This window comes from Aythya ferina (assembly GCF_964211825.1).
Source record: "Aythya ferina genome assembly, chromosome: 26".
In the NCBI taxonomy this organism is placed as follows: domain Eukaryota; kingdom Metazoa; phylum Chordata; class Aves; order Anseriformes; family Anatidae; genus Aythya; species Aythya ferina.
In genome coordinates, this window is record NC_140324.1 from 2,494,206 (window position 1) to 2,506,939 (window position 12,734).

The window sequence follows — 12,734 nt, forward strand, 5'->3', positions numbered from 1 at the left end:
CTCGCTGTACTTCCTTCTGGACATGCTGAACTAGGCAGCCAGGAGCTTACAGCTTGGAGCAGGGCCAGAATAGCAGGAAAGCAAACACACATTGGTGGTGCAGCACGTATCCATGAGCGCTCCCAGCTGGGCTCCTCCCTCTGTTCCCAGTTCAGTTCTTTCACGTTCTGTTATCAGGTGGGTTTCTGGCTTTTAATCTCATTTCAGCTCTCCTCCTCTCAGCCCTGCATGTGCTCAGTACCCTTCTCCAGCCACTTGCACCATTTTGGGAAGGGAAGGGGTGCAGTCGCTGGGGGAGAAGCGGTGGGACCCTAGAAGATGGCAGTTCTGCAGTCAGTAAAAATGCCACAGCCCACCTGCCTGCCATCTGATGCTCTGATTTCTCAGAAGCAGAGCTTTCTCTGGGGTTAGGACATTCCTTGCAACTAATCCCATGCAGATCCTGGTGCCAAGGAAGGGTGAGCTGGGGCTTCAGCCTTCCCTTTGGTGGGACACATGCTGCTGTCGAAACACACAGAGATAGCAATGCGCAGGGAGATGTGAAAGAAAAGCTCTGGCTGCATAAGGTTCACTTCTGTAGAAAGCCAAACTAAAATTGGAAACTTTAAGAGGAAGTGCTTCCGTCTTCTCTGTCCTGGGACTAGTCTGGTGCTGCCCCAAATCTGGAGGAAACGGAAAAATGTTTTCAGTGATATCATGCGTCATGACTCAAGTTGCTCTGCTTCTGCTGCACTTCCCACTTCCTTGAACAGGGAGGGATGTGAAGTGGAGCCCCTTTATTCAGCTTTACTGTACTCAGCTGCAGTTCCTCTGTGCCACTGCGGGCTGTGTGACACACAGGGCTGTTACACGGTCGGTGGTGATGTGCTGTAATCAGCGTGAGGATTGCAAGAGATGCCACGGCCAAGCTTGCAGCTCCTTCCTGTGGAGCAGGGTCTTTCCGTGAGGTTTGCATTACTTAGCTCCTCGTTTGCATGCTCTCTGAAGACTGCAAGATCCATTTGCTTCTTGTTTATAAGCAAACAACCTTATTCCCACAGTTGTACCTCTACTGGAGGAAGAAGGGGAGCACAGATCAGTAGGCTGGATCACCCCAATGCTGCGGCACAGCTCTGCCTCTCATAGCAGATGTCTCAGTCTCATACAAAAGCAATGGGAGTGCTGATGTTCCCTTGCCCGATCTGCTTCCTGGTGCTTCCTACTTGTCAGCAAAATGACACATTTCTTTTACAAAATGAGAAAGTTTGGTTCTGATGAGTGGCTGACTGGATTCAGTATTTAATTTTCTTTACCGCAATTTCTAGGAAAATAGACAGCAGGGAAATATATGCTGTTTTTATTCCTTCCTCGAAAAAATAAAATCATCTAGAAACATTTAATTTCAAAGCTAAGGAATTGGCAGGAGCTGTGAGAAAGTCTGTGGTGGGGTTTGTGATTGCAGAAGGGCACGGCAAGAGGCGCAGCCCATGCGGAAAGTGCAGCTCGAAGCTCCCCCTTGCAGGGCTGCTCTGAAACTGCAGGGCCAGCTGCTGCCCCTGGGCCAGGCTGCTGCAGGCACCTCCAGTCCCATCCTGCTGCTGCCCAGAAAGCTCCTTTGGCCGCGCCAAGCTTATACATTTAGCACGAATTAATTTATTCCTCATTAGAGGCTTGGGTGACGGAGTACCCCAAACTGTTTTGGGGTCAGGGCTGCGTCCCTCGTCAGGGGGGTGCTGGTGGGACAAAAACTGGGCAGAGCCTGCACGGGGTGGATGCTCTCCGTGTCTCCCCGGCCCTCTGCCTGTAACCAGCCTTGTTGCCCGCCAGGTCTCGTTCCGCTACCACTGCCAGCTGTACTCGGAGTGGCGAAGGACCAACCAGAAAGTCCGCCTGATGATCCCGGCCTCGCGGAGCCCTCACCCCGTGCCCCACTCCCTGCTCTCCGCCAAGCTCCTGAAGAAGACCGCGGACGAAACCACCGTCTGAGCCGTGGCTGCGCCCGCGGCCAGGGTGAGGGCGGCCCCCCCGGGGCCAGCAGAAGCAGAAGGGGCCGGGTCTCCCCCACGCGTGCAGGGAGCGCAGCAGCCATGGAGGCACTAGGGAGCAGTCGTCCCACCCGAAGGGACTTCGCGGTCGGCATGTACTTCGTACGATGGCAAACACAGAGGATAAAGGTCTGTCGTGTGAAACGGCCCAAAAGAGCCAGATGGCGGAACACGCCTGTCTGCAGGGACACTTTGCTATAACTAAATACCGTACGTGGAAAATCTCTCACATATATATATATATATCTATATATAATATTATTTTTTAATGGCCATGAATATTGTGTTTCAGTCCTTTTGTGTTGATGTTCTAAGCTTCAGTATAGAAGCTGGCAGCCTGATCTCATTCAGAGGTTAAATCTATGCCTTTTCTCTAAATGAGCGTATAAAGAACACTTTTCATTGACCGTTCTCGAAAGTCCCTTCTCCTTTGCACTAAATTGGTTTTGATAATATTGCAGCAGCCTTTCCCGTTACTCTTTGGTCTCTTTCGTGGTGTTTCTGTGCTTTCTAGAAAGTTATGTGTTTTTAATAATTATTATAATCCCAGAAGGAGTAAAATGACATAATACTGAATGGAGACATTTTGTATTGTAAAGTACTGTAATTTTGAGGATTTCAAAATAAGTTTCAAAAGCGGAAAATCTGTTCCTGTGCAGACGTGATCTCACAAAATGCTTTCCCTGCAGATCCTGGCTCATCCCCAGGACTCAGATGCGCTCAGCTCTTGGCTTGTCTGACAAAGGTAGATAGATGGAGGATCTGAGGGTGGGAAATGACGGCTCATCCTAGCTAAACCCACCGTTGCCTTTTCCTTTTAAAGGGTTCAGAAAGGCTCTTTCCCAACCCCAAAAGCTGAGAATAGGAGTCTCTGTTTTTGCTGACGTCCTTACACAATCTTGAGGCTGGACCTCTTGTAGTGTCAGTTATCCACATACCTTCCAGGGACAGGCCATGCTCTGCAGCTCTCGGCAGGACATCTCGGCTGTCTCTGTGCGCTTTATTTGCACATTCCTTGGCAGCAGAGGAGCTGCTGTCATTTGATTCATCCCTGAAATCGCTGCCTGCCCATTATGTGTCCTCTAGCAAAACACCCCAAGTTCACTGGTTCCCAGAGGTGTGCAGGCTCCGGGTCCCTTTCCTTGCAGGGCTGGCTTTCCTCCTCCTCCTTCATCCTCCTGCATTTCCAGCATGCCCAGCTCCCAAACCCCTCTGCCCCAGAGTGGCCAATCTGCTGCAGGTCTCTAGCACATAGCAGAGTCTCTCCCTCTTCCTGAGCTTGGTGTTAGTCCATGCCTCTCCAGCTCCTCGCTGCTGTGCCAGGCAATGCCTGTGTTTGGTGCTGTGCTCTCCTGAGCCCTGCTTGCAGAACAGACCGTAAGGATGCCAGCACTGGCACTGCTCTGCTGAGTGCAGCTGCTCAAGCATGAGACAGCTCCTGGTCCCGCAGCAGTGAGGGTAGAAAGCAGGGAGGAGGCAGGCTCCAAGGGTGTCTTTGCAGTGGGTGGTCACAGAGCATGTCCCTCAGTTCCTTTCCTGATCCCAAGTGGATCAGTTGATGCCCTGCAAGACTGAGGCCTGTAATTTCTTGAATTCGCAGCACCACGTGCTGTTCCTGCTTCCTTCTAGCTGCAAAGCTGGATATTTTTCCTTGCGTGCCCCTGTTCTTTGGTTGTTTGTGTTTTTGTTTTTGTTTTTGTTTTTTTTGTTTTTCTTCTGCCTGACCCTAGGCTGGAAGTCCCTGGTGGACATGAGCAGCAGTGGCCAGTATCCTCTCTCCAAATAGGATTGCTCCAACCCCAGGGCTGGCTCTATGTCTGCTTTCCTCCTTTTATCTCCTGTCCCATGGTTATTCACGTGGCTCAGTGGTACCCCAGCACATCCTGCAGCAACACCTGTGCAGCTGTGTACCTGGGCAGGTCTCTGCTCTGAGCACGAGGGTCTCGTTGGATCACGGGCTGAATGCTGTGGCACAGCCGGGCTGTGTGTCTCTGCTCCCCTCTCTCTGCTAGGCCCTGTCTGGCCTGTTCCCTTCTGCTGCTTACCCTGGGCACCTTCCCTGCCTTTCAGCTGTCACAAAGTGGGGGCTTGGCCCCTAGTGCTCTTGGAGGCTTGCAGTGAGGAGGCCTCTTTAGTCCAGCCTCAGCATCCTACAAGTGCTCGCTTTGAATCAGCTCGTGCAGAGGAACTGTTCCTGCTGCCCCCAGCTCCTGCCTGCTGCTCCCCCTGCGTGGAGGTTTGTCTGTGCACCGAGGCCATGCAGTGGGCCCTCTGCCCCCGGCTCTGCTGGCTGCACTGCGGGAAGGGAGCTGCAGATCCAACGCGGGTGCTGCCTCCTTTCCCTTGGCAGTGGGCACCGCAGCACCACCCTGCCTTGTCCTAGGTACCCCTGCACTCAGGCTGTCCTAACAAAACCCGTGTCACCGAGACATTCCCGCTGCAACAAAAATCTGGGGATTTGGTTTAACCTTCCCAGCCCTGGCTGCCTCCCAGGAGCTTTGTCTTCCAACGCATCTAGTTCTGGCAGGTATGTAAGGATGTGCACTCCCACACCACGTTCCCATAGTAAGGACTTAAAGGAGCCAGTGTTCCGGCTAGGAAACCCACTGTTGATCCAAATATGCAACTGTGAAAGCCAGAAGTCCCTGGCTGGGGCAGATGGGACCTGGCCCTGTGCTGCTGCACGGCCATGGCTTCACTCTGCTTCATTGTCTTTATTGTAGTTGCCGATAATTGGAGTTGTTGCATGTGCCCCTGCAAAACCCAATAGTGACTCTTTGAGTTCTTCTCCTCCTTCCCAGAGGAGATGTTCAGCTTGTGAATGTGGGAAATCAGTGTCTCTGACCCGCCACATTCCAGTGTCATGGGGAAACGGGCTGTGCAATTATGTAAATAAAAGTGAGACAAACTTTGGGCTGTTGTGTTGTTACTGGAGGAGACGGGAGGGCCCAGGCTATCTCTGTGATAACGAGCCATGTATGCTGCCTTCCCAGGGCAGCTTTCCTTAACTGCCTCCAGGAGAGCTGGCAGAAGGTTTTGTGTTGGAGCCGAAGCTGGACAAATCCCAGGGCTTTTGTTTTGTCTGTGCACAGAAACTTGCCTCATGTGAGCCAAGTGAGGTGAGTTCTGGGACAAGAGGCTTCCTCACCAGGATGGGCATGGGGCTGCACAGAGCGGTCCTGGTGACCCTGCAATGCAGCCCCAGGGAGGCTCTGACTCTGCACTTTCTCTCTTTCCAAAAAAACACATCCATAACCCTAACCCTATGTATGACCCAAAAAAACATGTTCGTTGCCAAGTTCTCCCATCAGAAAGTGCTCCTAACAGAAGCCTTTGGGTAGGCCTGAACTCCCCTGGGGAGCCTTTTTGCAACCCCACAGGACACAGGACCCTGTGCCTTCTCTCTCTGAGACAGTGGGTGTATCACATCCCCTATCACTAGCAAGCCTCTGGGAAGGTGGAGAGGTACAATGGACAGTTAAAGACTATGTTATGAGCACTGGGTGCTGGGGTGTGGAAACACTGGGACATAAATCTACCAGAGGCCATTTGGCTAGCTAACAACAGAGGGGCTGACAGCCGTAACCCTAACCCTGACACAAAAAAGTGTCAGGGTCAGGGTTAGTGCCAATGTGTACAGCCTTCTGGTGACACCCAATATCCTCAGGGATGCCCTAGAGGCCTCCCAGGGCACTATAGGACACCATGAGCCTCCTCTTGTAACCTGGAGGAAAAATAAGGACGTTTCCTGGAATCTAGAGCCCTCTGGAGGCCTCATAGGGCTCTCTAGTGCACTCTTGTGCACACTTGAGGCCTCCTGTGGTCCTCCCCTGCACTCTAGATCCTCTGCAGGTCTACCAGGGCCACCCAGTGCCCTCTAGCTCCTGAATGCCTCCCAGTGACTCCCAGTGTCCTTTAGGATGTCCTAGAGGCCTTCAAGGGCATTCTAGACTGCCCTACAAGCCTCCTCTTGAACCCTAGAGGCAAAATAATGTGAGAAAAAAATCTCAATAATTTTCTTCAGACAGGATCTTCTGTGAAGCTATTTTATTCATGATTGCAACGGCGGGAGTCCTGCAAGCAGGAGCACACAGAAAAATTTTATCATAACCTTATATTCCTTATTACCCGACACCTGGTTTCTCCCCTGTTTCCTCATTGGCTGAGTACAACAGGTTCACAACCTACTCGACGCACTTCTATACCGTATGTGTACAATTTGATTTGACCAACTGTTAATTCCTCCATTTCCTTTTTTTTCCTTTTTCTCTTGTGACTAGAGGGTCCGTGATTTTTGTATTTACTGACTTCATACTGCTCATCCTGTTTTCCTTAGCTAAACTCCTTATTTTGGGACAGTGGGACCATCCCCTTATCTGCTTAACATACTCCCCACTGCTATGCCACACAATCATTTTTGAGTATGCATGGTTAGTGGAATTTTCCACTGCAAAAACACCTTCTACTGCAAAAAACACACCTTTGTTTCTCCCAAGACTTCTTCAAGCCCCACGTTGAGTGGTGCCAAAAAGGACTGTGGTGGGTTGACCTCAGACAACAGCTAACCTGCTGGAAAAAAGGGATGTGTGGAGCTACCACATCCTGAGGTTGGTGGTTATTCTGGCACAGGACATTTCCAACAAGCTGCAAAACCAAGGCAAAGGTGCTGAGTGGTGGTCATGGAACTCTGAGTTCTGGTCTCGTAATCTTGCTGTTGTGTGCCAAAAGACGAGAGCCTGGCCTAAAATGTCATGTAGGTGGACAGCCGTGAATGAAGCTCAAGCTTTCTCATCATCTCTTTCCATTCATAGAAACACATAGTCTGTGCACCTTCAAAAAAACAAGCGCCAGCCAGTAGGAATTGCTTTAGGACCACCCAGGTGTCACACAACACGTGGAAGAACTGCAAGCAAGGCTCAGCATGGACTACTGCCCTCCCAAGAGGGAAACCCTTTCTCTCAGCTGCCCGTCACCTTTTGACCCCTGCTCGCCTGTTAGCCTGCTGTTCGACAAAGCCATCCTAAAACATTGACCCTGCAGTTCACAAATTAATTCAGTAGGAAGTCTTCAGAAATGTAGAGGCAGGGCTAAACTAATACAGGTTCTCTAAAGGGCTGTGCTTCAGGGAGACAGCCTGAGCCAGGATTCTTTATCCCATACCCAGAGCCAAAGGTGGATTCTCTCTCCCTTGAACAATGCTGGCAGGAAAGTGAAGATGGGGACATCCGTATCAGCGTTTGAAAAGGCTACTTGACCCTTCTCATAATCCAGAGAAACGCGCATCCTTCTTGGGATGCAGGTCAGTGGCAGTGGGGTGCATTTAGGGGACGTCAGAGCCCGAAAAACTTTGTCCAGCTTCACCACAGCCCAGAGCCCCTCCTGGGGGCTGAGTGGGATCCGTCCCTTCCTCTGCAGAGAGGCCCTGGCAAGTCCCACGCCCCAGCTCTTTGCACTGTCCACGGTGACCTCCCAGGTGTGCTGCCCAGAAGTGAAGCCCTCGTAGCCCAGCACACAACACCACGTATCAAACCTCTCCGGTCCTTCAGGCCGCTTTTGCCACTCTGCTCCCCATCTCACGCCTTTACCATCCTCTGAGAGGAGCAGCCAGGGGTGAGCGGTGTCTGGATCCAGAGTCATGTTTGCTAGGAGAGAGAGAGACCTGATCAGTGGCTTAGGGTAGAGATTGGGATGGGGGTGGTGGCAGTGGTGGGGAAGAACCCCACCAGGGAATGAACCCTGCTGCTAGGATGCACCCAGTCCAGGATGAAGACTCTGACCCACAGCAAAATGCCAGTGAGGTCATTCTCTTTCTGTCACTGCACTGTCTGTGCTGAACAGCACTCAGGGGACTGGGTTTCAGAGTGGTCATTTCTCCTCCACCTCACGTTTTCCCAGAAAACTTAAGTTTGACAACATAAACAGCATTGCTGGTTGTGATAGAAGACCAGAAAGGAGGCCAGGAGTCAAGTTTCTGTTTCTCTGTGAGATAGAAGAGCAAAGAGAAGAGTGAGCAACATGAGTATCGCTGTGACAGTCATTTGTCTGGGTGAGAAACAGGTGAGGAACTCACAATCCAGCTGCCTTGGCTAGGAAGGATGTCCAACACTGAGCACCTCCTGAATGACAAGCTAGAAGCAAGAACAAGCAAGAAAAGACAAACGGAGAAAGAGAAAGGAAAAGCACACAGCAAGAAGAAGAGGGGGCAAGGAAATGGTGACCCACTGAGAGGAGAGACAAACAAAAGCCTCCCTCCCCAGTTGGGCTTCTGGTTGAGCAGATTACTTCAGGGAAGAAGGGCCATCCCATAATCAATGTATAATCATCTCTGCTAGAAAAAGAGGAACTCGAGGATGGACTTTGAGGGCTTGGCTCAACGCTGCATTGTAGTGCTGCAAATGGATCTTAGAACCCCATAACTGAACCACCACTGACTCTTTTACATAAGCCAAAGTACAACCACACCTTTCTACCCATTCTCACTTTGAGTCTACTTTCTTCCCCTTTTTCCCCTCCGTGATACCTTGCAGTAGGTAAAACTGCTTGTATCTGCATCCACCATTTCCTGCTCTGGCTCCCAAGCATCTCTCTTTGCCTGTGCAGAACTCTCAAGGCTATGTTTTCATTGCACTGTCTCCCAGACTCTTTTTCACTTGACTTTTTTTTTTTTGATTCCCTTATCATGGGTACTTGGAAATTAGATAGGGTTCAGCCATCCTATTCTTTGAGCCACGAGTCTTCCCTTTGCAGCTTGTGGGGAGGAGTAAAGCAAAACATGAGAAGAGTTGGGTAGGGAAATTGGGATTTTGGTTTTTGAACCAATGTAACAGGGGCTGCCCTTGAAGATGCTCTTAAATTACCTTTTCCTAGTTTGTCTGCAAATCTCTTCCACCCTGAAAATTAAAAAAAGATTCAAATGAGAAGTGACACAAACAAAACTTGCTTTCCTCTGGACTAGTTTATAGCTATGTCACCAAATCAATGGGCAACTATAAGGCAAAGGTGGATTCAGAATGTCTTGGGCTACACACTGAGTTTACTTCTCTGTTCAAATGCATTTCCTCCGTGCCTCTTGAATTACCCTGACCAGACTTTGTCTCTCCAGAAAAACAAGTTAAACTGCAGCAAAAACAAACACACAGAGCTATTTATAGTTCCTGTTTCTTACAATGGGCATCTGTGATCAAACTCCACTAAATTCAGGGCAGTAAATATATGCATGATAAAAGAGGAGAGCCTAGCTTCTGCATTCATCTCTTCTCTGAGTCACTGAATTAGTAGTATTTCCTCCAGAGCATGTGTAAACCCGGAGAGACGCTCTACAGTTGCCTTAAAAGACGCTATAGTGAGGTAGGGATCGGGCTCTTCTCCCAAACTCCAAGTGATAAGATGAAGAGAAATGGCTTCAAGTTGTGCCACGGGAGGTTTAGGTTGTATGTTAGGAGACACTTCTTTACCAAAAGGGTTGTGCAGCACTGGAACAGGCTGCCCAGGGACGTGGCTGAGTCACCATCCCTGAAGTTTTCAAGAAATGTGTAGATGTAGAACTTAGCATGGTTTAGTTGTGGACTTTAATACTAGGTTAAAGGTTGGACTAGAGGATCTTGGAGGTCTTTACCAACCTAAATGATTCTGTGATTCTGTGAAATGGAGGGAGATCCTGCAGAGACTAGCAGAACAGTATCAGATAAAATTTAGCTGTACATCTCTTGTTTTCCTCATTCTTGTCCCTATTTTTCCCTTTCACTCTTTCCACTCCATGAGTTTCATGCACCCAAGAAAAGAAAGCTCACTTCCTGTCTCCTCCATTCAGCATTTTCCTCCGCTTGCAGAGAGCAGCCCATGATCCTGCTCGCCCTACCTGGATGTGTTTGCTAAAGAGCAGTTTCTTTGCCATAACCCAGATTCTCCTCTCTTGCAACTTGGGGAAACTTTTACCTTTGATCTTCAGCAGATAAGCAATGAAGCCAATGACAGCAAACACTGTTAGGATCACACTTGGAACAACCATGCCTGGAGAAGCTCCTTGTAAAAAGTCTAGGAACAAAAAAAATCCCAAGTTTACTTTTTTTTTTTTTTTTTTTTCTGGGAACAGTAAGAGGGATGGCTGCAAGCCTATCACTAGCAGATCGTAGTACATATCAAAGCAAACAGGAGATCCTGTTTATGGTACACCAAGGTAAACGTACAAAATCTGTTCCACTTTTAACTTGCAATGGCCCCACAATGCAAAGAGACCTCATGCACCAGAAGAGAGCTGAATTTAAATTTAAATTATTATATTTCTCACCAAAATGCTGGAATTATTCAGGCACCAAAGAGTAGATATTTTTTCTTTGCACAGCAAAAAGGAACCAATTAAACCTCTTTCTCACCTTCCAAAACACAAAATTCCCCACAAGAGGATCCAGGACATCAACCTGTTCAGAAACCCAGCTTTCCTCCAGTCTCACCATGCCTGCACTGGGGCAACTAACCTGACATTCGAAAAGCAGTTTCCTTTTCTTCATTGAGGTACGTGTTCCTCACCACACAGGACAAGTCCTTTGGAGTATTTCCCATGACAAGGAGGGTGCTCTGTGCTTCAAAGAGGCCCCTTGCGTCCCGGGATCGGTTTTCAGCCTCTGAAGGTATGTGCTGATGGCTGGAATCTCTCCACAGGACCTGGGGCTCTGGGTACCAACCAGATGATCGACACACAATTCTGATGCCTCCTTGGATATTCTCCATGGAGATATGAGGAGCAGACCCCATGGCTAGGATGACATTAAAAGAAAAATTGGGTTAAGCTATTCATGTTTTCAAAATCTAAGATCTACTTTTAGATTCCAGAAACCGCCAATGGGGAGTTGCAACTATTTTGTGCAGGGCAGACTAGAAGAATAAGCTTTTCCATCTTATCCCAAGCCAGTATTAACCTACAGGTATCCTTTAGATTTCAGAAGCAGATGTGTCTGACGAACCTGTCACCTTCAGTTCCAGCTGAGCTTCTCTGTAGCTGATGCTACTACGAACCAAGCAGGTGTACTGCCCCTCATCAGAGGGTCGGACAGCAGAAAGTCTCAAATCCATGCAGCCCTGGCGGATGCGGTGCATCAGCAGTTCTGTCCTGCCTTGGTACTCCGGAGTCTGCTCCCTGTCCTGGCCCTTCTGCTCGCAGTAGTGATGCACAAGTGATGAGTGTGGCATCCGGAGCCAGCTCACCTCTGAGGGCCGAGCGCTTGCCCCCAGGTCAGGACAGCAGGGCAGCACAGCAGCCTCCCCCACAGCAGCAAGGACAGGGTGACTGGGTGCTGGCACTGCAAACCCATCTGGGGAACGGCACCGGGGAGGAGGGGGAGAGAAAAGTTTCATTAGAAGCAAACCTCCAAAGAGGGGGGAGATGTTAGAGAATGCAGGGCTGGACCTCGACGTTAGCCACTACGGATTCGCTGACCACCTGAGATCCCTGGATTCAGGAGGGGCCTGTAGTCAAGTCCTCCACTGAGGAAACCTGTGCCACCTCACCCAGCATCTCAGCAGGGTTTTCCTCTTTTGTCACAGTCCAGGAACACAATGCTGTCCTGACCCCCACATTCTTGTGGATTAAAACAAAGAGATTGACCCCTGGCATGGAAGATATTTGGAGGACACTGGGATAGTTTTGCTTGTATGCCTGCCCTGGTTTTACTGGGGAGGTGACAAGCTGTTTCAGTGAAAGGCTTTTGGCTCAGTAACGCACCCTCCCACCTGGCCTGACCACTGCATGTAGACAAGTGGTCCAAGCATCTGCTTGGTGGAAGAAGGAGCTGATTAAAGAGGCAAGGAAAACAGTTTTAATAACTTTAATCCCTTACAAAACATCCCTGACATGCATACAGATTCATGCAAATACTCTTGGCACTTCTGATACTTGAATATATCCAGCCACCTGCCTGAGCTCAAAATAAATGGGGAGGCACATCAAAAAGCAAGCCAAGAAGTGAGCCACATTTAGTCCTGGAGTTAATCTGGGCTGAGAGCAATCTCTCCCTAGGACCTTGAGCCACTGCATCGGGTGGGAAGCAGGGAGGGAAGCACAAAGCTGATCCGAAACGGGCAGAGTCCTACCTGTCCCCGGCTTGTGAGTGAGGAGCATCATGACGCACATAACAAAGGAATGGAAAAATGAAAGAAAATTCATCTCTGCCAACGTATGACCTATAAAGGAGGAAAAGGGCAGGAGGGAAAAAAATGCAGAGGGTAACTCAGGTGTAGAAGGAACACAAAAAAACGGGAGACAGTGTGTAGAAAAGGGTGTTCAAAAGTGTTACCTGGGTGACCAATAGAGGAAAATCTTGCTCAGGACAGCTGGGCTTCTTCTGTGTTACAGTGAGCCAGATCAAAACACTTCCTTTTAATCTTCAGTTTAGATTAGGGCAGGCTGGAAGGAGAGCTGGGGGCTGCGCTCCCCCTCCTGGCTTTGCAGCCACGTGGGGTCCCACAGCCGGGGCTGGTGCCAGTGGTACCCCAGAGCCCCCCGAGGAGTCCCACGGCCACTGGGGCACCTGCAGCTCGGGGGGGGGACACCCTGCAGCCCGGTGACCCTGCACCTGACTTGTCCCAAAGCCACAAGAGGGGTACCGAAGCCACGAGGGGGTCCCAAAGGCACAGAGGGGTCCTGAAGTCACTGGAGGGTCCCGAAGCCACAACGGGGGTTCCAAAGCCACGGGGGGGTCCCGAAGTCACCAGAGG

At 50.0% G+C, this 12,734-nt stretch overlaps 2 protein-coding genes across 5 annotated transcripts in view; one reads left to right on the forward strand and one right to left on the reverse strand.

The window, feature by feature from the left end:
• The window catches only part of MARCHF2 (membrane associated ring-CH-type finger 2), a 34,587-nt gene extending 29,654 nt beyond the window's left edge, over positions 1 to 4,933 (forward strand). For all 4 annotated transcript variants that reach the window (XM_084498663.1, XM_084498662.1, XM_084498664.1 and 1 more), the window contains one exon: positions 1,807 to 4,933. In XM_084498663.1, the coding sequence (XP_084354789.1) occupies positions 1,807 to 1,965 (159 nt within the window). In that variant the 3' untranslated portion in view covers positions 1,966 to 4,933. The remainder of the gene's footprint in view (positions 1 to 1,806) is intronic.
• On the reverse strand, positions 4,208 to 12,730 carry LOC311423967 (butyrophilin subfamily 1 member A1-like). Its single transcript, XM_084498639.1, has 7 exons — positions 12,314 to 12,730; positions 12,111 to 12,200; positions 10,985 to 11,332; positions 10,499 to 10,777; positions 9,960 to 10,058; positions 8,882 to 8,914; positions 4,208 to 7,666 (listed from the first exon to the last, which is right to left on the reverse strand). The coding sequence occupies exons 2-7, from the start codon at positions 12,181 to 12,183 to the stop codon at positions 7,146 to 7,148; spliced, it is 1,353 nt and encodes a 450-aa protein (XP_084354765.1). The 5' UTR covers positions 12,184 to 12,200; positions 12,314 to 12,730; the 3' UTR covers positions 4,208 to 7,145.
• Positions 12,731 to 12,734: the final 4 nt, after the last annotated feature.

Bases quoted from the DNA above. Each gene is read 5' to 3' on its own strand.
- LOC311423967 (XM_084498639.1), bottom strand. From the start codon at position 12,183: ATGAATTTTCTTTCATTTTTCCATTCCTTTGTTATGTGCGTCATGATG. The intron at 10,059-10,498 runs GTTAGTTGCCCC...TTTTGTTCCTAG, and splicing joins AACTGCTTTTCGAATGTCAG to ACTTTTTACAAGGAGCTTCT. The intron at 7,667-8,881 runs GTAATTTAAGAG...TCTCTCTCCTAG, and splicing joins TGCAGACAAACTAGGAAAAG to CAAACATGACTCTGGATCCA.